This window comes from Protobothrops mucrosquamatus, unplaced genomic scaffold (genome assembly GCF_001527695.2).
Source record: "Protobothrops mucrosquamatus isolate PMUCROS unplaced genomic scaffold, P.Mucros_1.0 scaffold4894, whole genome shotgun sequence".
Lineage (NCBI taxonomy): Eukaryota > Metazoa > Chordata > Lepidosauria > Squamata > Viperidae > Protobothrops > Protobothrops mucrosquamatus.
This window is the reverse complement of record NW_015390781.1, coordinates 33,037-56,887: the sequence shown is the minus strand read 5'-3', so window position 1 is coordinate 56,887 and position 23,851 is coordinate 33,037. Positions and strand designations below refer to the sequence as shown.

Genomic DNA, 23,851 nt, shown 5'->3' with positions numbered 1-23,851 from the left:
CAATATAAATATTTTTCATACTTTTGATTCCAAGATTCATTATATACATACATACATTCATTCATACATACATATCCCCAATAAATAGACTTCTAGCCTTCACTTTAATATTTCTCATGAAGCCAAGCCACCTCTTTGTAATTTGTTCCACTTCCAAGAGTTTTGTTAGAAAACCTTTTTTAACATTCAATTGGAATATGTCTTCTTTCAACTGGCATCCCTTATTCCATGTCCTGCACGCCAGAACATCTCTTGACTTTCTATATGATACTCTTTCACTCATTTGAAAAGTGGTATCATACCCCCTTCAGTCATCTTTTTTCAGGGGTAAACATGCTCTTTCTAGTTCCTTGATAACCCTTGCCTTTCTCTGAACCTACGGCAGTTTCTTTAAACTGCTTATAGACAAAATATCCATCACTTAACATAGTACCTGGGTTGAGATCTGATCCATGAACAATAAATAGAACAATTACTTCTCATGATTTACAAGTACAATTTTGTTGAAGCAGCTTAAAGTTGCATTTCTCTAAAGTTGCCACACCATGCTGCTTATTCAAAATACACTCAACTGCTGTTCTCAGGTCTTTCTTTTAGTACCACTGTAAATTGAATCAAATTTGATTTTAATGCCTCTATAAATAATACACAAAAAGGAAATTTCCCTAGTAATAATGGGATTGTTGACTTTGAGTTTATATACTGTATTTATCTGGGCAGTTACAATGGTATTCTTTCTTTCTTTCTTTCTTTCTTTCTTTCTTTCTTTCTTTCTTTCTTTCTTCTTTTTTGCCAACCCCAGCAGGAGCTGATATTTTTTTAAAAAACAAATTCAGCAACTAGCCAGGAATGAAATTTTTTTGAAACATCCAAGTCATTTTGAGATTCCAGTGCATATATCTGAGGAGCAATAAAGCATAGCCTAGCAAAATAGCCTTATTTTTCGAAGGAACCAAAGACATGAAAGCTATGTCTGAAGATCTATGTTTTGGCACAGCCAGTTATATTATCAAGCAACCATTTCATGCATGCCTAGCACAAGGCAGTGAAATCGCAATGATTTGTAGTGGGCCATTTTTATCTGACGCTCTTTAAACTCTTTGTTGGATGTTACTTATATAATGGGCTTCAAGAAAATAGTCGCTGTCCTTTCTGATATCCTGATATCCTGTTCAATTAATGTTACTATGAGATCCAGTTAAGTTTTGATGGCTTAAATGGCATAAATAGAGAATTTTATCAGAGAAGACAATGAAAGCAATTGTCCTGATCCCACACATGGAAGGGGCCCAAAATATGGGTCAAAGTTTGAAATGAACAGCAAAGCATTTGCTTTCCATTCAAGGCAGTAGAAGTAATAAGGAAAATATAACATCAAGAATTATTTCAACATTTTGAATTTCCCCACATTCTCATTGACTTGGTCACTGAGTTTTAATACACACAAAACAGCACAGAAAAAGTGGGAAGCAAAAAGAAGGAAACAACAGGGGAAGGCTCAAATAAGCATAATAAGCTCTGAACATCTTAAAACTTTCTTGAGCAGAAAACATTTAATATGCTTTGATTTATAATTAACTATAATTGACTAGACTTTTTAGTATGGTTCTTTCCTACAAGTCTCTCTATGTGAATTAAGAGAGGAACATTCTCAAACAAAGATGGGAACAAGCAAGTATTCTCTTCCATTGGAGAATGTAACACACAATTAGAAACATTATTCTGTAGGACTGACCAAAAATGAAATGCCAAAGGCTACTAATGGAATATGTTAGATACTAATTTTATGTGGTAGGTAGGCCATCTCTTGCCTGATGGTTGATGATGCAATGATTTATTCATGTATTCAAGAACAAGTAAATGCAAGAACAAATTTAAAAACAGAAAGCTCTTGAGAATGTGGCCAAGTGTGAAGCCTTTCAGAGAACCAAAAAATAGTAATATATTTGATCTCCACAGCTGTAAAAATCTAGTCCTTTAGGATACAGTGCCACCAATAAAGATGTGCATATGAACGTGGGTTGATATTTCAGCCTATTTTCCAAAGCACCAGAAGGCAAGGCAAGAAGCAATGGATGGAAACTGAACAAAGAGAGAAGCAACCTAGAACTAAGGAGAAATTTCCTAACACTGAGAACAATTAATCAGTGGAACAACTTGCCTCCAGAAGCTATGGGTGTTTAAGAAAAAACTGGATAGCCACTTGTCTAAAATGGTATAGGGTATCCCGCTTGAGCCAAAATTGAGGTCAGACTAGAAGACCTCCAAGGTCCCTTCCCACTCTGTTATTCTGTTATTCTTTAGAGTAGGCATGTCAAACTGCTGGCCTGCGGGCCGGATGCATCATACTGAAACCGCGCCCAACCCATTGCCGGCAATGGGGGAAAAGTCGTGATACGTTGTGCGACGTCATGTGACGTTGCGAGTTTGACATGCCTGCTTTGGAGGCTTGGGCTCATGCTCCCCCCCCAACCATTAGAGCTCCCTGTTCCCATCCCAACAGAAGTCCTTGGAAGCAGCACCATGTAATTGGTAAATGCCCAGTAATATTTAGTATCAAGTAAGCTTTGCTTTAGTACCTTTCTTTTGCTGATTCCCACCTCCTCAGGTCAATATTCAGAATGTCTTCTATTATACGTACAGAATCTATTACACATTAAACTAACTGAGACTTCTCCAATCTGTCATCACAAACACATCGCAATGACCCCGTCTAAAACCTGCAAGCATTGCAATTCAACACACTGGAACAGCTCCTGGTAGGGAAATCTACCATCTAGTGCAGGGGTAGGCAACCTTGGCTCTTTTATGACTCGTGGACTTCAACTCCCAGAATTCCTGAGTCAGCATGGCTCAGCTTGGAAACCTCTCCTTTTCCCCTCAGCATGGCTGGCTCAGGAATTCTGGGAGTTGAAGTCCACGAGTCATAAAAGAGCCAAGGTTGCCTACCCCTGATCTAGTGCATCGCTACAGAGTTTGGACCCCAGTATTCATCCTACTAGCTAAATGATATTAAGAAGAATGTTTAAAAAATCATCCACATTCTTTCAATATTCCAAATGCAAATCTGTTAAATGTAAGCAGTGGTAAGTGGCATTCTGGCCCCATCAAATAGGATGATCAAGCAAGACTGAAGTCTGCATTCACATCACTAATGATCAGCTCGGTGCCTTGGGATCTCATCCTGTCACCTTCGTGGAACCAATTTATTTCTATCTCAGCTACAGTTCAATAGCTTTATAGATATGACACTTGAGCTCTAAAGAGCTTGGGATGACTTGGTTTCCCATTGGTGGAAATATCACTCTTCTCCTCCTGGGAAGAAACTCTGCCTTTGTGACTCAAGCTAGCATATCACCATAGGTTTTAATTGATTGGGGGGGGAGATCACTTTGGCAGCACTTGCTAATAAGATATTAAAGGTATTTTTTTAAGCACCAACTTATGATTGCATGTATAAGGTATATATCTATGTAAGGTATACATGGAAGGTAGGATGACCCATGTTGATACTTTTTATTCCTTCTCACCCTCTTAATATTTGGCTCCTGCAGGATTCTCAGCATTTTAAGGCTTCATGGATCAATGTGAGGGCTGCTACCATTGTTGCTATGGAAGTACATGTAATTTTTCAAGGATTGGATTTGTAAGCATCAGACTGATTTTGTTGTTCACATTTTATGAAAATTGGAATGTGGGTGACTGTCAGAGATTTTAACAAGCACAAGTTATAAGTTATCACTTGTCTGAGTAGGTGGAAGCACCTGGCCAATTTGCCTGAGCCTAGGAGCTAAACAAGAACAGGCTATTTAGTATGTGGATGGCATTCTATGCTGTGGAATTTGAGGGATTCAGGCAAGCCTGGAAAGTAAAAATAAATTCTAAAAGAAAACAGCAGAAAATAATCTCCATATGGATATGCCCATGCAATCACCTGGCACTGATCTCAATGTGAAATAGTTTGTGGATTCCCAAATTCAATTTTGGTCCTTCTTTAAGAATGATATTGTAGAAGTTGTGTTCTGTTGATTTAAACTTTTCCTGATTTTATAGTAGATGGGGCAAATTTTAATTTGGTGGCTAATTATGAGTTAAGGAAACTGTTAATTCTGTTTTGGTTTGATTTTGGTTCTAAAGTCCTTCTGGATAAGGAATACAACACACATAATAGAAATACAATACATTTATCAAAAATGTGCTTCTAAGTTTGCTATTTATGCATGCAAATATTGTTAGCAAGCAGAATTTAGATACAGTTTTAGAGTTATAATCAGTTACCTTCCTTGTGTTGGAGTAGATACACGGTACTGTACAAAAATATTAGCACAAAATATTAGGAGAAATAAAAATTTAATATAAGAATGGCATCGTATAACCTAGAGATTTTACCAAAACACCAGCAGAGCTAACTCAATTCTAATTTGAACTGAATAAATTTTACCTATGGAAATAAGTTTAAATCAATTATGTGCCATATTTATCAGGCTGTTCTGCTAAGGGTTATATGTCCCCAAAGGATGAAGTTTGTGGCTTGGGAATGCTTTTAGATTCCTCTTTGTCATTAGAGGCACAAGTTGTCTCCAAAGCATTGCAAGCACTTTTGTCAACCAGGCTGATGTGCCTATTATAGTCCTCCTTCTGCACTCTATGTGAGAAGTCCTTGAAGACAGTGCAGAAACTTTGTTTGGTACAATTCGTTCAGCAAGAGTATTGGCTGGAACTGGGCTATGTGAACATACTACTACATGCTTTTTATGCTCTTTCCAGGATCCTATTTTGTTTCCATTCCAATTCATGGTGCTGATCTTAATTGGGGCCACAATTTAAGGAACACTTTTCCTGATTTATTCCTTCTCTTACTCTGAGGGCACTGGATAATGAAAGTTTAATGAAAAGAAGATCTAGGAGTGACATGATAGCAGTGTTCCAATATCTCAGGGGCTGCCACAAAGAAGAGAGAGTCAAACTATTCTCCAAAGCACCTGAAGGTAGGACAAGAAGCAATGAATGGAAACTAATCAAGGAGAGAACTTTAAAAAAAATGGCCAGAAAAATGACTTCCTGCATCTATTGGATTTCATATTAATCTAAGTAGATATTTAAATATTTAGAAAAATTATTACAAATGTAATTATTAAAATTACAATTAAAGAAATATGATTATTTTGCAGAAGACCAAAGCAAATCTGAAAACGTAACTATCTTCATCATTATTTATCAGAAAAGCCACAATTATTGTTCTTCCTAAAATGTTATTTCTGTTCATTCTGTTGAGGGAGGACAGTGAAAAAAATAAAAATAAAACTGATTACGAGTTTCTAGCTTGATTTGAAAAGAAGGAAATATAGCATATTTTTCTTAAGCTCATGAGATCTTGTTAATCAAATACTAACAAACTGAAAAAATATGTCTGTACCTATTAGTTAATGTAAAGGAATCTGTTCGTGTTATATGTAGTGCATTACAACAAGCACAAGTGGCTCTCAGGTGGCAGGACACAATTAATGCTGACATCAGAATTGTTCAGTTGGACCCAGTTGCTGTGTCTGATCATGTGAAAAGATGTTCACTGATCCAAAAAGGGGACCTTGCACATGTGAGAAAATGCTGGATGAACAAGACAACTCTTCAGAGTTTTTAGCAAAATAGGAAAAGGACTTGTGATCTAAACCCGATTAAGTCCTTTTGGAAAACATTATTACTTAACATTTCTCCTAAAATTGTTTTTGGCAAGACACCAGAAATTCATGAACAATACCATGGACCTTAAAACTGCATTGTGTTGCTCAAAGTCTTTCTAGATGGTGTCGGATTGTAATCCAATTGGAATACGTTGCTATTTCTGGTGGCAATGGCCTTTTGCTCACTTGTTTTGATTGAAAGTTTTTGAATAAATTAGAAAGATTACACAATTCTTGATTACGACTGTGAGTATACTGTAGGTTTATTGTCCAGATTTGCGAGGATATTTAAAATGGGGTGAGACAAGAATTAGCAAAGGGTAAGAAACAAATTCAATTATTATTAGTAAGAGTCAGATTTATTACAGAAAAGCACAGGAAAACTAAAGTATATCTTTCTTTGGATCAATGGTGTGGGAAATGGAATTGGCTGAAAAATGAACACTGCAGTAAAGATTCCTGAAGACTCCTTCAGCTAAAGATTGTTTTATTCACCTTTGATCTCCATTTCTGGTTATGGCAACAACATAGTTCCTAATTCTCTCTTTCTATACCTCTGTTTTTTTAGTTTAGCTATACTAAACACAGATCTTTAAAATGTTGCATCTCCCATAAGATTCCAAATGTATTTATACTTAGTTTAAAAGTATACTAAATGTATTTTGTGTGTGTATGTATTTGTGTGTGTGTGTGCTAAGTTATCCTTTGTTTTCTTTTGTGTAGATTCTGTTGTGCAATAATTTTGTTTACATTTTTTAATCTTCAATTTCTTCTGGGTCAATGAATATTTGAATAAATCTTTAAAACACGGAGAATATAGAAAATATTAAACAAGTAATAATTTAAAGGTAGAGTCTCTTTTAGCCCTTTTTTCATATTCAGAAAGAGAGGCAAAAGAAAGGTGTGTACCCTTCATGGCCTTCTTCCTTTTGTTGTCAGTCATAAGGTTCACTATTTCTAACAGGGCTGGGAGAATTCAGATAAGCCAAGTTTCTCATCTTGATCTAAAAATTGAAATGTGTGACATTTATTTATTTTATAAATGTGGTATAGAAAGCCTATTTGGCATGCTGTAGCTTTTCTTCTAGAAAGAATTCCAATATCATAAAATCTATTTAGAGTATCTACAGATCTGTAACAAGCAAAAAAAAAACAACAACCTTGGGAGGTATGCGATGCTGAAATTAAAAAAAAGTGTGGGGCAATTTTTTGAGTGCTTTCTATTCTTCTGTACTCGGTCATTGCACATCAGTTATTATCCAGTAATAATACACCATTATTGTCACTATGCAAAAGTCAGGTTGCTTATATTGAACTGGAATGACATTTGGGTTGTTGTTTTTTTTCCTTTGTAAATAAAACTGCTGCTGGGTGCTGCAATCACAAGAAGATGGCCTGGTGAAGACAAAATGCTTAAATCTTTAAAATCTTTCCCTACTAGTCACTATTTATTTATTAATCAAACTGATCTCCTGCTGTAATTGTAAATGGATTCTCAGTGGCTCATAAACAAGACAGTAATAGGATCATGAAAAATAAAAAAAATATTGTGTCTCAAAAGCTCAAAACAATAGCTGTGTTGGTTGTTTCTGAAAGGCAAAATACTGTAACATTGGAGCCAATAAAACCTCTTATGAGAGGCCACTCTGGAAGGCTATCCCCATTAGGGAAGAACAATGTCTCCAAATTCACACATACATACACATACACACACTCACAAACACACACTCTTCCTGAAAAACAGCTGCACTGATCTTCCAGCAAGATCACTGTGTATATGCCAATTCAAGAGGAGCAAAGTGGCCCTACAGGTAACCCAATGCCAAGCCATAAAGAGCTTCATAGCTTCAAGCCAGTTTTTAAATTTTATTTGGAACCTCTTTCCACCATGAGCATTTTTCTACTTGTTTTTCTTTGCATGGTGAAAAAAATAAAAAAGCCTGACACTTTCTGTGGGGTTTGAGTTAGATACAGGCAGAATGGGAAAAAAGGGAAAAGTTAAATAATCTTTTTGCCAAACCTTTAGAAATTGTGATTTTATGAGATAGAAATTAAACAATACTTAACAATTATTGATAAGAAAGACAAAAAAAAGTCTGGATAACATGATCTGGAGACAACAGAAAAGAAAGAACTGGAGAAGATAACAAAATACAAAGGCCTGCAAATAGAAACAGAATGACTGTTTCTATTTGCAAAGGTGGTATCAATAGTAAAAGCTTGGGTGCAATCCCAAAAGAACTGGAACACCACTTAAACACCATTGGCATTGATAAATTCACCATGAGTCAATTGCAAAAGGCAGCTTTACTTGGAACAGCTTGCATCCTGTGATGATACCTTTAATGCTATGAAACATCAACATATGCCTATACCAGGTCTTTGGGAAGTACTTGATTGGTAGATAAAATGCCAAATCCAGTCTGAGTATCTGGCTGATTGTGCAATGAACCACTGTTAAAGTTCTGGAATATATTGAAAACCTGTTTATTTTCCTAGACCTTGGAATACAAAATTGCTAAGCCTCTATAGCATTGGTTTTGTTTTGTACAGCACAGTTTTTCTTTTTCTGGATGGACAATTCTTTGTTCTTTCATTTTATGGTTCTAGCTTTTTTAAGAAACAAAGTGTCCAGTTCACTGGAAATCAGGCATTTTAAAATCTATATAAATAAATAAATGGCTAATTATACCAATGACCATAGCTGGATCCAGTGATTAAAATTTCTGTTGTTTTTCTTTTAAAAAATACAGTTGCAACTGATATTTCAAGATCCTCAAGCATATTCCATAAACAACAATTTTATCAACACTAACATTAATGCTCTGATTACTAATTATTTAAAATCCATCTCCAACAGCAAAATCCCCAATTTCTATGCAAAGTTATTACTTCGACATAAAACATCATCCAACTTGGTTTTCATACTATTTATTAGGGAAAGGATCCCTGTGTTTGAATGGAGAATACCCTTCAAATTGAAAGGTAGAGATTTCCATATTACCTTTAGACCGGTACCTGGAGCTAAGCTATGTAATATTAGACTTGATGGATAAGTTTTATTTGTCATGCAGAGTTAACCAATGCATTGTGTGGATAAAACATCTTTTATCTACCCTTGATTTAACTGACTGAAGTCTCTTTTTGAGTTATGAAATGATTTGCTTAAACGTTTGCTCCATTTTCTGGAGTGACGATGTTTGCGTGCTTTGTTTTCTTTAGCTTTCCCAATATGTTTCAAAGTAAAATGATTCCAAACATCGTTTTATGTGTCTTAGATGTGAATGCTCACACGGAGCTAAATAAAGTTTAATTTGAGAGATGTTTTCTCTGATGGAATGAACGTCAGCATTTCTGAGCAGAAAATGGGTGCACGGCCATGAACCTCTGACCCACATTATTATCTTTGCAGAGAGCAATTTATTTTCCTGAACTCTCCTGGAATTACTTATACCTTCAGAGCAAGCCTCAAGAGTCTATCACCTAATCATGTTTGTTATCCCTTAGCAGCAAATGGACTAAGTCTTTCTTCATATTTCTTATCAGTTCTTGGAACACCCGTCAGTTCTTAAGGGTAAAGTCTCATTTGATTCAATTTTGATTCACGGTGATTTTATGCATATGTTCATACAATTTTCTTGGCAACAGTAAATAATTGAATTATTTCACCCTCCTTAACTTTTTGAGATCAACCAAGGTCAGCTAGGCACTTCCACCTAGCAGGGCAATCAATTCTTACTGCTACAAATAGTTCCGCTGTGTCCATTTACTCCTAAGAATTTGCATTTCATTCTGGGTATGCTATTTAGGAAGATTTGTTTTGGGTGAAGGGAAAGTGTCAAAACAAAATTCTGAATTTAGTTAATGGCCATCTTGAAATTTTCTCTACTTTTATTATTATTATTATTCTAAAATTGGCCTTTATTAAAGATACCTCAATAGGGTAGAAAACAGGAATATGTTTGTGAGTAACAGACTAGGGATATGACAGATGGTAGATCATGATATTAGGATACCCTTTTTTTAACTATTTACATTGAGTTATATTAAAGCCTCTCACAAATTATATGTAAATAGGTTTTGCTTTAACATTGAGCAGAGGAGTGGGCAATCTGTCAATTTTTGTCCTCACCAAATTGTCCAAATTGTTAATTGAACATAGAGCAAGTTTTCTTTAGGTGCCGTTTAAGAACTTGCCAGAAAAAAAACTGAAGAGTCATTAAGTTTGCTTATACCTGGGATGAAGATCAGAAGTCATTTTTTAAAATATTTTTTTTCTTTTGCCTTATTTTTTCCTTTTTCTTGCACTTTTTATTCTTTCTATTTCTCTTTTTGCTCGCTGGGTTTATTTTGCACTTGCTTTTAGGATTGCAATCAAAATTTTCAATAAAAACTATTAAAAACATGAGTTTGCCAGAAAGAATTTGCACGTTTGTTTATGGCAAAAAGAATTCAGTAATTTACAATTAGTGCAAACCAAAACCAAGCCACCTCTCTTGTGACACAGGACACAGAAATGAAAGACAAACTGAAATATAATTGTTCTTATTCTGTAAAAGCTGTCTGAATGAATAATATGAATCTGTTAGGCAAAAAAGCATATTTCTTACATTAGCAGAGGAGTTGCTGATCTCTACTTTAGATGCAGCGGCCTGGTACAAAGCCATTCTTTCTTTTAAGGAGAAGACCTCCTGGTTCTCCAGAGGCACCTGGTCACTTTCTTTAATGCCTCCTGAAAGCCCACCAGCAGTCTTTTTATCACCCGTAGAACCTTGAAACAACAATAGAACACGGTCAAAATTTTCTGAACAAGTACGATAATTGCTTACTTTACAGGTACATATCAAATATTTTCTATTTTTTTCTAGAGGTCATTCAAGCAGCATTGCACCAATGAAGTATGATTTTGCTATTAAATGCATATACAAGTTCTCTGAGTGGAAAATTTAAAAAGAAACACAAAAATAGCACAGTGGACAATCGCAAGTGACTGATTATATTTTTATATGTGTACACACGCACACAAAATCGCCACCTAGAACGGAGGGTTACAATTCAGAATCCATCAATATTCAAGTCAGCAAAAAGGTAGCCAGCTGTCAGGTTATGTTTCTCTTTTCCAGCAGCTTTTTATAGTTACTCAGCATTCATTTCTAAATAATTTAAATTTATCCCATAATTTTTAAAAGGGTTTTGCCTCACATTTTTTCCATAACTTCTGTTCTCAACTCTCTCCCCCTTTTTCACCATTTTTCTTGTTGAAGAGAGGCGTTATTATATAAGGTTACTGTTGAAAGAAAAATCTTCAGGTCCAGTCCAAGCCGGGAATAAGAAAATGGAGACTGCTTTAGGAAAGAAGGTCCAGTTTATTGAGTTGCAGAACCACAACAGCATATGGTTCTAGGGCAGCTGACCAACTGATTTGATGAGTACAAGGATTTTTATACAGTTGTACAGCATTTCGTAAATTGGAGGCTTGTTTTGTGTACTTTTGTTATTAGATTTGTTTAGCTTGTTTCACAAATATTAGCAATGGGACTAAAATACTTACTTCCTTGGTCCTAATCCTGTCAAACAAAAGTAATTAATTTTCCCCCCTTATCTTTAGTCTGTCTATTACCTCCATTGAGCTCTCTTTGTGAATAATAGGCCTAGTTCAATCTTTTTCGCAATAGCCAGGGATTTCATGAGTGAAACATTGCTTCTGTATTTCTTTTCCTGAGCTTTATTCTTGTGATTTGGGGGGCATAGTAAAAAAGGATTTTGTGTGTGTGTGTGTGTGTGTGTGTGTGTGCATTCTTACCTCATTACTTTTCTTGAATTTTTCTAGTATGCAAAAATAAGATGATTTCCCTAACAAGCTGATACTTTCTTCTTCTTCTTTTTCTATTTGCACCATAGGGCATTCAAAGGAATGACTTCATGATACATGACACAGTTAAATTTCTACTACTCAACAAAAGGGTAGAGTCAGAGTTATCTCAAACTGGTACTCTATGGTAAACACCTATTAAGAAATAATGGAAATGTTGTTGCACATCTATCTCCCTTCCATTCATCCTCACCAAACTGTTTTGGGGGTATGCTGGGAACCCTTCAGATTTCATTTGCTTACCACAAATTTTTGCCTTTGCCCCACTGTAATGAAAGCTTTACAATAATTTGACCTTATTTGAAAAATTGAAAGATGAAGTCATTCTGCAAGAGCTGTGTCCTCCAGAGGCCAGAGCTTGTTATTTTAATACTGTAAATGGCTTTTAAAAATGTAAAATGTATGTTATTTTCTTGGTTAACTTTACAACCGGGTTGGCCATTTTCTTTAGCCTAGCAATTAATGAAACAATTTCTGTCATTTTTCTGTCATGACATTTTTTTATTGATAGTTTAATGAACTTCTTAAACGTTTTATTAACTTCTCAGCTGTGCTAAGATATAACCTTTCCAGCAAGAGTGATCCGAACAATCAACATCTGTACATAAGACAAAACCCCATTTTTATATGACTGATATTTTTCTATGTTCATTAACACGGTCCTTTTCTTCAGATTAAAATATATGTAAAAGAATCCCTAAGTAAAAAAACAAGTTTAGAATCAGGCTTAGTTTGAAACTCCAGTTGTGCTACAAAGAATAAATCCTCTTTTCATACAGTTCCCATTCATTTCTTTAAGGCTTACCATATTGAACGGCCATCATAATTTGTGCCCAACATTCATTTGCTCTGTTCTTTTGTTTTGAATGTTGTTCCTTCCATCCTCAAACTACTTCTATCACAGCTGGGAATGGGCTGCTTAGAAATTATTTTTAGTTCTCCGTGGCTTATAACATTCATGATAGTCCTGAGTAATTTTCAACTTCATTTAACTCTGACTTTCAGGAGTTATGAACCAAAACCTTCTTCATAAAACACAAACTGATTACCCTTGCAAGAGCTAGAGAAATCTTCCAGTTCAAGATACCCACCATTTTAAGAACCAAATGCTGAGGATGCTTCTCGGACCTGGCATCCACCAATGTGAGGTGAACCCAGCATCCCAAATTCTCTGACAGAACGCTACACTCTTACAAGGTCTGGAGGATGCCTCTGCAGCTGTCAGTTTGGCATACCAAACATGGAATTTCACAAAGTAGTATGACTGAAACTAATGAGCATGGAAAGGTCTGATTTGGTTCACATTAAACATAGATTGAAAAGCTGAAAAACCTGAGAGACATTGATATAGGCAGTGTATGTAGTTCTCCACTCTCTGCATGACTTCTGCTTTCTTCACAGCTTGTTTGATTATCAACCAGTGAGGTTGACCATCTATTAGACCAAGGAAGCTGTATCAGATGGAAAATGATTTGGGGCAGGATTGACAGGAAAGTGTTAAAGCTTTATGGTGGTCTCTGTGGTCTGCCTATGAATCCTGCAAGTTTGTTCTCAGGACACCTTCCCATCTTTAAAGTCATGGAGGACCCCAAAAGAGTTTTTGTGTGTAAGGGGAATATTTATCAATATTGACTGCATTAAAAATCACAGTGGATGCATCCATAGAATATTTATTGAATCGTGTAAAATGACAATATTAAATCTAGTAGAGAACAACATAAATAAATATTTTTACTTTATTTATTAAAATAAAAAATAAAAATAAAACATAACGAGAAGGGTGTCATTGTTTAAAACCCTTGCAAATCACTTCAATATCTGGCCAATCATTTTGATTTCAAGGACCCTTGAGAGGGTCTTGGGATGGGGGGCAGGGCCCTCGACCACATTTGATGAAACACTGTTCTAAGCCATCTATTGCATGAATAGTATTGAAGTATAATTCAGTCCCCACAGGTTGCTATTACCTCTGTAGTCTGCTGTTGTTGAAAGTATTACATATCCAGTAATAAATCTGGTCACAATTTCACAACATCACTGCTACTAACTACCCACTATGAACATTTAGCATAAATGTATCAAATATTACTTTGTAATATTTTTTTCATTTCATACTAATTTTTATAGTAGCTGGATTCTGGGTTTTTTTTCTCTAGTCCTCTTTTTGCATAAATCAGCATCAGGATACAGTATATCTGCTACAAAATCAAAGATTGGCTTGATATGAAATGTTTCTATAAGGAATTAGGATTTGAGTGCTTTTTAACATACATACCTGAAAGAGGAGTTTTTGTTAAGGCTATGAGCTTAATTAGACTAGTGGCTGAAATATATTTTTTGACAAGTGAGCATGGTACACAAATGAATGTAGATGTTAAAATAAGAGAGGAAATACTGAGCTTAAGGACAGGTCTCAGAGATTTCTCAGGGAACAAAGAATAATGTGCTAATTTTACTTGGGGAAGCAGTCACATAGCATGTAAGCTCCATCACCCTCACTTCAACAGGGAATATAGGAAATGTCATATCCAAAAGAAAAGAAGGTTATATATCTCATGCACAGTAAGGGAACTTGATTTTCAAATGTGGCATGATGGATGTCATTTATTTTTTTGATCAGTGCATTCTTTTTCTGAAAGATAGAGGATGTATGGATTCCACCCCTGTGGATCATCAGCCACAGCCAGTATAGAATTTGTACAGTAAATCTAGGAACAATTCAATAAGTGGAACAGAACAATTTGTGTAAACTGTCTCTTGGGATCATTTTATGTGAACAGAACATAAACAAAATGCACACAGTGTATTTCCTTAAACATTCTTTTGATGTATTCATCTGCGGTAAGGTGAACTCTAGATTTGTCTCATCGTTTCTCTATATATGAAAATATCAGGCAATTCTAGATGACACGGATGAATAAAAAACATTCTAAAGTGTAAATACATGAAAACAGTTCTTACTTCAGCTCATACATACATACACTTCCAAATCGGAATGGTCACTGCATAGTACCTGTTATAATACTTGTTACAAATTTCTTTTTATACAATTAGATGTTGTATAGATCCTCAGCATTTTCCAAATTGGGCCTGACTGAACATCAGGTAAAATTTCTTAATGAAAACAAGACTTTGACAATGGAACCAACTGCCAAAAGAGATGGTCTCCTCTGCTGGATATGTTTGAGCAGAGGCTGGTTATTCCTCTGTTGGGAATGTATGGAGGTTAGACTCAATGGAATGGTCTCTGTCAATTCTTTAGTTCAGTAATTTTATGTGCCATATTTTAAAGTCCTGAAAAATTTCTTGTGGAGTTAGAAGCTCAAGAGTTATGTGGGTAATTCAAATCAAAGTTCTAATTTAGTCTCATGACCATACCTATTGCTTTGTGACCATCAGCTTCTTACGATTCCTATGGGTACTTATTGTAAGAGGGAAAGACTATAGTTCATATCTCTAGATCAGTGGTGGCGAACCTATGGCACGCGTGCCAGAGGCGGCACTCAGAGCCCTCTCTGTGGGCACGTGCGCTGTTGTCCCAGTCCCGCCTCTCCCCGTGGGAGGAGATTCGCCCCCGAGTGCAGCCTGCGCAGAGCAGCGCAGCCAAAGACATGGCAGCTGGGCAGTGGGGACAAGACTCCGCCCTTGTGCCCCGTCATGCGCAGTTGATGCTGCAAGGCGCGGGCGGAGGGCGTGCCTGCCATGGCACTGCTGGGCCACCTGGGCAATTTGCGGCGGGCTGTGGAGGCGGTAGGTGGCTGGGTGGGAGGGGCGGCGGGATGAGTTTTTGGGCACTTGGTCTCTAAAAGGTTTGCCATCACTGCTCTAGATTCAGTGTCACACAGTTCCTCAAACCTCTGCTATTACATTAGAAGGGAGGTCTGGACTTCAATAAATTGAGGCTTCTCCAAACCCTGAAGCCCTAATTATGCACAGTTAAATACTTGGAGACATCTCCACTCAAAAATTTATTCATTAAATCTTCTATGCTCTAACTGTCATTGATGCCAATAGGTGGCATGTGAGCATCATATGTAGGTAGTTTGATGTTGCAGTAATAATAGAAATCACAATTGATGGAAATCCATATTCATGGTTCAATTAGAATGTGAAATAGGTCACATCTAAGAATATTGTTATATAGACACTTTTTGGAGTGTCTACCTGTCTCTTTTTGAAAGAAAAAATCCAAATGTGTTCAATGGTTCCTACATATTGTTTACCTGTGCTATAGAAATTGTATTATAGCTTCCTTCTGTGCATGTCCATTTTTCAAGGCTAGACTTATACATCAATTTTAATCCATTCTGTATCTTTTAATTGCCAATTAACATGTAGATGAGTGCATCTTTGGAAGAGCTAAGGGATCAGATTAAGGACAGATCATTGTGACAAAAATCTATTTATGTGCTTATTAAGGATCAGCAATGACTTGGTGGCATGTAATCAAACAATATTAACCTTAGCTTTTTAAGTTCATGTTTTACCATATCCCTGTTTTTCAGGACAATGTCTACCTTACCTCAGTTCAGTTAAATAACTTTTATTATTTTAAAGCACAGTATTGGACAGCCATTTGTCTGGTACAGAATTTTTTACCGGAGCAAGAGTTGGCTAGATGACCTCCAAGGTACCTTCCAACTACTACTACTACTACTACTACTACTACTACTACTACTACTACTTCTTCTTCTTCTTCTTCTTCTTCTTCTTCTTCTTCTTCTTCTTCTTCTTCTTCTTCATCTTTTTCATCTTTTTCGTCTTTTTCTCCTCCTCCTCCTCTTCCTCCTCCTCCTCCTCCTCCTCCTCCTCCTCCTCCTCCTCCTCCTCCTCATCATCATCATCATCATCATCATCATCATCATTATTATTATTATTATTATTATTATTATTATTATTATTATTATTATTATTATTATTATATCCATATTATTCCTTTTTAAAAAGGAAGTGGAAGGAACTGGATGGAGAGTGCTAGTAACTCTTTCCATCAGCCTCCAACATGGAAAGCCTATCAGTACAAAAGGCCTTTCTATTCCTGTGAAGTCTATGGAGATTCTCAGTCATCCAGGTTTTGGTTGTCCCAAAAGTGCTTTTTCAAAAAGCAACGGGACCTGTTTTTCCTTGAAGACGTTTCGCTTATCATCCAAAAAGCTTCTTAGTTCTGATTGATTAGTGGAGGATGGAAGGATTTATATTCATTGCAGTCATCTGGTTGTTAGCACTCTTTCTGAGAGTTGTTGAGCCCACTTGGGAGTTTATCTGTGCCCTCAGGGTCACCTGAATAGTGCAAATGGGTGTGGAACCTTCTTGGAACTGCTGAAAGGACTGTGTTGTAAACAGTCTCTCTGTGAAGGTTTCCCAAGAGCTAGAGGACCATATAATTTAGGGTTTTGGTTAATCCAGAGACCTTTAAGTAGAGGACCTTTTTGTTGCCTGCATGTTTTTAAGAATAATTGAAGAGGACTTTCTATTTCATTGTTTAACTTGCAGCACAAATTCTTCCTCTTTAGTTACCCCATCTGGATTTTAATCCCACTTAAAATCAATAACTCCCTCTTCACAAACATTTCTACGAGATGCTTCTGTAAAAAAACAGAATAACTATCATAAGCCCATCTCTGAAATTTTACCACCATCACCAGTGTAATGCAGCATAGATGCTGCCTTAATACCGGTTTCATTGGTATTTGCCGTTTTGATAAAACCTGGGGGTTGGGGGGTGAAGCTAAAGAAGATTTTTGTTTGTTTCAGATTTCTATCTATTCATTCTTTCACTTTGTATTTTAAACTTCTTAATTTTTCTCTTCCAATCCAATTTGATCTTGTGATTGGAGAAAGAAGTTGTATCAGGTCCTTTTGAAAGAACACAGAGTGTAACGTTTGCTATTGGTAGCTCAAAAGACCCCTGAAGACCTTAAGAGATGCATTATATCAAATAGCTTTTTTTTTTAAAGAGCAGCCATAATCTGAATACACCACCAGGTGGTGTCTCTCCAGTAGCTGTCTGAAAAATATGCTGTTCTAATAGCCCATAAAATCTTGCACATACAGCTATTTCCATTTGGCAAAGTTATAACTATGATAAGAATAAGTGATATGTCTGCATACTTTTATCATTCCTTTCATATTACATCAAGGGAGAATTTTAAAATTATTCCAAAAGGTAATACTTCCAACCAAAAAACTTTCATGATGCTAAATGTAGCCACAGCTGCGTGGAAATTACTGTCCTGTTCTCTTTTTGTCTTTTGTGACATTCTTAAGCTCTATATTTAAAAGATCATGGGGGGAAAGGCAAGATTTGGTCAAAATTGAGGAAGACTGGAAGATGAAACATATACATTTTGATCAGATCTCACTATGGCACCATTCTCATATTCCTCTTTAGTGTTTCTATAAAAATACATGTTCAGATAGTTTTGTTGGATATTAGCTGTGCCTCTCAGTTAGCTATGCAGAACAAATAAAGTAGTATTCTGCTCAACTTTCTCCTTCGACTTATATGTACAGTATATATAAATACATTTACACAGACACTCTCTCACACATATACCAATTACACTATTTCTTTTCAAGATGATTCAAGATGATATGCAGAGCAAAGAAAGGAATAAGAAACAATAAACCAAAGACATGAGTGATAACAAGAAAATCTAGCCAAAACTGGCCTACACTAAATCATTCACAATACTTTCCCTTAGCCTTCTAACTTTGCATAGCATCTTCGCCTCTACACTCAGAAATGGATTCATATTTTGCCATTTCTTCTTTAAATTTCTTGCTTCTCTCTTTTTGAGAATCTCACCAAGTTCTAACCATGGCCTTTTGGTTTCCCCTTCCTCTTGACTCATTCTTCTTTCCTTCATATATTAGTTTTGAAATTCGATGCTATTCATTCTCCCTATGCGATCAAACTATCTCAATGTATTTCTTTTGTGATGGTCATTTTTCTCTATATTCCATTCAATTTCATTAGGCATCCATTGATCATGAACCCTAAATCTTCTTGTTACACTTCACACAATTCTTAAGGACTCAACTTATTTTTATGCAGTATTTCTATTGACACAGCAATTCACATTAGAAAGGAGGTAGATGCATGTTCATAAGCATAGCCATTTTCATTTCTTTAACATGTGTACATTTTTTGCTCCAGACTATTACTAGATTTCTACTACTATTTGCATCTTAAGCACTATCCCTCCATTTCCTCATCTGTGGTAATCATTCCACCAAGAGATAAAAAAATGAACTATTTGCTCTATTTTTTTGACAAATTATGGGTAAACTGTAATCGTTCACTCTGTTTTTCTCTGACAAATGCAGCTACTTTGATTTTTATATGTTATTGTCAGATAATACTCTTCATTCTGTCATACTATTTCCAGCAAATCATTCTGGTTGTCAACTAACAACATGACATCGGATATATATTCATGTCCCTGGCTAGCACAACAGCCTAATACACATCTCAAACAAACACTCCATAAGCATTCCTTATGGATCCATTCATTAAAAAATCAGGAACATCAACATGCCTGTCTTACTCTCTCTTCAATGTCCAACCATTTACAATTATATTCTATTTATTCTCACCCATGCTTTGCTTCCATACTACACCAGTCTTATCACATTCAGCAAACAGTATTCAATTCAATAATCATGCAAAGCATTCCATAATTTACACCTATGCATTTTTTCTCATGTTTCCTCCAAATCAGCAAATGTACAAACCTACAACTTTTTCAAAGGGGGCGCGATGGCTCAACGGATAAAGATGCTGAACTTGTCAGCTGTAAAGCTGACAATCCAAGTCTGAGATCCGAGTGCTGCGTGACAGAGTGAGTTCCCGTTACTTGCCCCAGCTCCTGCCCAGCTCTCACCTCAAAAGCATGCAAATACAAGTAGATAAATTGGTACTACTTCAGTGGGAAGGTAACAACATTCTGTGCACCTTGGTGTATAGTCATGCTTGCAACATAGCCGCGGAAATGTTTTCAGACAATGCTAGCTCCCTCAGGTAAGAAAGGAACATGAGCACTGTCCTCTAGAGTTAGAATCAACTGGACATGGAAAAATCTTTATCTTCACAAACTGTTTCAATTTTATACATTTCTCACCGACCTGATGAAGATTAAATCTGATCTTTTAACCCCTGCCTAGCATACAAGCTACAATATACTTCTCAAATTTTGTTTACTGTCATCTCTAATACAATTTCAATCAGAATTTTGCCAAATATCTTCCCAAACACCTTTAGAAACTTATCTTCCTGGTAGTTTTGCACTCACTTTTTCTTATTTTCCTATCATTCTCTTATACATCCCCAAAATACTGCTTCCAGTATTCCCTTCCTTCAGTTTCATCCCAATTCCTTAATCATTTTTTATTTTTATTTCTGTTCGCTCTGCTAAAGGCTTGTTTACTGCCTTTTATCCATTTCCCAAACAAGTTTTATTTCCATCAAAATTGCTGAAAATTAGTTCTCACACATTCAGTAAGAAACATGATAGCAAATTTGACAGTTACAAAATAAAGGACAGATGGAAACCGGCCAGCCTACTCAAAAGTGGGGCCCAATAAGTAACTTCACTATTATTTGTTGGAAATTCTTGAAGTTCTTGTGAGCTTCAGAAAGTGGTACAGTCTTGTCTGTGGGTTGAAGCTTGATAATTGCTCTGCATTTGATCTTCTCCTTTTATCTTATCTGGTCTTTGTTCAGTTTGACTGTATTCCTTGCAAACTATCTTTTCCTCTATAGATACATTATACAATATATTTTTCTCATTGTCATTTTTGCAGCAATAATTCTTATAAACTTACACTTTCTCACTCAAGGCCACTTTTACTTGATCCTTCTGTCAAACTGTGTAATTCAGTGTTGGAAGACAATTTTCTATACCCTTCTTCCTTGCGTCATTCAATACAACCAGCGGAACGGCTTGCCTAAACAGCGGAACAGCCTGCCTTCAGAAGCTGTAGATGCTCCATCACTGGAGGTTTTTAAGAAGAGACTGGATAGCCACTTGTCTGGAATGGTATAGGTTCTCCTGCTTTGAACAGGATGTTGGACTAGATGACCTCCGAGGTCCCTTCCAACTCTGTTATTCTGTTAATTGAGAAATTAATTTATCATCCAATACTTCGTGCAGTGTAGACTTTTGTTTTTTCTTCTTATAGTTGTTCTACTTTCACTTTTGTTTCTTTATTCTCTTTCAGGTCCTTTTTTTTTCTGAGGATCCACTCTTGACTTTACCAAAAATAACTATTCAGCACACTTCAACATCTTTTACCCTTATTCTTTCATAAACAACCATGCTTCTTTATACATTCCTTTCCCATGAAAACTTAAGAACCAGACCTTTTTCTAGTCATATGCCAGCAACAGTCACTGTTCTCATTCATTCTTGGGACTGAATGGTCCAATTATTTTTTCAGTTCTGTTTCATCCCACTCCTACCCATTCATCCATGTAATCTAATTTTCACCACATGAAAAAGAAACAATCATTCAGAATATTAGTCAGTTTTACCAAAGGACATATTGGTTCTTCTATGATCGCCATGCTCGGGAGCTATTGCTATCACTAAATATATAGCAAGTATCACTAAACTATAGCTTGCCTTCTTTCATTATGCTTCTACAAAATTCAATTTAACTTTTCTACTTTCCCCTCTTTTATTTTATTCATTAATTCATGCTCTTTACCATTTATTTCTCTTATTTTTCTCTTGCAAACTTTCACACATCATGGCTGTCAGCAAAGGGCCCAACAGATAACTTTTACCACCCATCATGGCATAGGCAATGAGGCCTTCACATGAGGGTTTTTTTCTTCTAATATAGAAAAAGTATAAACTAGGTTACAAAGTCGTATCTGCGGCCACATGCTTGTATACCCCAAATGCAAGCAAAGCCTAGTTTTACCACAAACCTGCTAATACTATTCTATAATAGCTATGAACTCTATTCTAGAAACTATTATCTCTAATCTGGAGAATATTTTACAAGCCAACATACTGTTTCTTGCATTTGACCAAATGACTTGCACTGAGAATGTTGAGGCAGACTCTCTGCAGATAATATTCTGTTTGATGTGCCAAGAATGTGCACAACATCGTTCTATGTACCTCTAGCATCACAGACCTAGAAGTATTCACATACAGCACTGAGCAATCTCTTCTTGCCGCTTTTTCTATCTCCCCGATATGCCCAAAGAAACATTTTTAAATTCATAAGGTATCTTAAAAGCGTTATCATAAAGATCTGGACTCTTGGTTATGATGGAAATAAGGAAAAAAATTGTGAACACCCCCTTAGTTTATTTATAACCTCTTTGCTGATAATCAACTACCTACCTCCCGATGTTCACTCTCCTGAAAATTCACCAATCATGTCTTGAAAAGCTTAGATAAAAGTTTTGACATTACATGGAAACTTTTATTCAGTTAATATTCAATTCCTGTAAGAAGAATGTTTCCTCTAGAAGTGGGGAAAAATTCAATCTGCAATCTGTATTTATTGGAGTATTCCTTATGCATCAGCAGAACTTAGCTACTTCCCTAAAGATATAGCAAAGTAATATCTGTATATCCTTTTGGGGACAAAAACAACTTAAAATTTTCCAGCTGAATACACTGTTCAAGGAATACAGATGTTGGTTGAATCTTATATATCTCAGCAGGTTATAACAGAGTCTCTCTACTGACAAAAGGCTGCTTAATCCAGTGGAGAATTCCAGTGACAGAAAAGGGAGGCAGCTATACTAAAAAATAAACAATAAACACAGATCTTTTGTGGTTCCTTTTGCCTATTCTCTCTCCTATCTGATACCTGCCAGTTACTGATATTAGAATTATCTATTATTATAAGCTGGTAGCAGTGAGAAATTGCAGATATGTATTCTTCAAGCTAATACTTAAGATTTTCTGCTTACTATATTATTGTACAAAAAGATTCAATTAACTCAGAAAATTTACATTTTAAAGCTTCAGCATCAATCTTCTCACTGAAGATTGAAAAGAGCGGGGAAAAAGGAATTAAACTTTTACACAAGAAGAGGGATGAGAAAGAGGGAATAGCCAAAGAAAATTGCATTACTTTTCTTCTAATGTTAAAAAAAATATAACAAGTGGTAGATGAGTCTGGAGCTATGGCATTTATTTGGAGGCAGTTCCAAATACTTTCTGATTTACATAATTTCAAAGGAAAACTAATTATCATGTTTCTGTGTCATCTAGCACAATTAAACATACTTAAATCTATGCCATACTTCAAGGAATTCATCTTCACTAGTATCAGATTTCTTATGTCCTCTATCTTTATCATCCCATTCCTTGTTTTTATTAAGCTTCAAGAGAAAGGAAAGAATTTGATGAACTCAATTCATTATAGTTTTTCAGTATTTGAAATAAAAATATTATCCTTCTATTACTTTCCCGCTTACTATAATATCACAACAATCTACATTTTTAAAATTAGCTGTGATTGAGAGTATAACTATAAATAATAATGCCATCATCAATCTCCTCATTTTAAAACATTAGTGCAAATAGCGCTTGCAACATCTCCTGATGGTGCCTGCAGAATGCCATAATTAAGTAAATATTAGAACCAAATCCTGTAAGATTTTAGGTTAGAACTTCAGGTTTGCGTAAGATTTTGAGTGATCAACATGTTTTATATTTTAATTATTTGATATCCTCAATCAGAAAAGATTTATATCCTTGCATTAATATCAGGAAGTAGAGAAGAGTCAGTGGCAGGAAAAAAATGTAGGAAGAATGGTTTTGGTTTAATTTTTTGTTTCTCAACCTCAGTAAAAAAAAAAAAAAGTCTCACAAGCACAACGGGGGTGGGATGGGGTGGGATGGGTGTTTTTATGTAAAAAAATGCATTTGTACTGAGATTTCTAGGTGGAGAAATCTTATACATATCCTTGCCACATTCAAAATGTGCAGCACAGATGGGAAATATTTCTCTTTTCTGCATCTGGTTTCCATTTAAATGAAATAGATTTCCAATCATATCTCTTATATTGCACGTGTTAGCCCTCAATCTTACAATTTTCTTGTGACTTTCTGGGAGTGAAACATGAAATAATAATTAGGCATGCTATAATTTCATCTAACTAATTTGCCCTGGTTTTGCCACTCAGTCTAGGCCAGGGGTAGGCAACATTGGCTCTTTGATGACTTGTGGACTTCAACTCCCAGAATTCCTGAGTCAGCATAGTTGGTTCAGAAATTCTGGATATTGAAGTCCACAAATCATCAAAGAGCCAAGGTTGCCTACC

At 35.9% G+C, this 23,851-nt stretch overlaps 1 protein-coding gene across 1 annotated transcript in view; it reads right to left on the bottom strand.

The window, feature by feature from the left end:
• Positions 1-23,851, bottom strand: part of LOC107299422 (xin actin-binding repeat-containing protein 2) — a 55,466-nt gene that overhangs the window by 11,161 nt on the left and 20,454 nt on the right. The window contains exon 3 of the mRNA XM_015828782.1: positions 10,292-10,452. Coding sequence (XP_015684268.1) covers positions 10,292-10,452 — 161 coding nt within the window. The remainder of the gene's footprint in view (positions 1-10,291; positions 10,453-23,851) is intronic.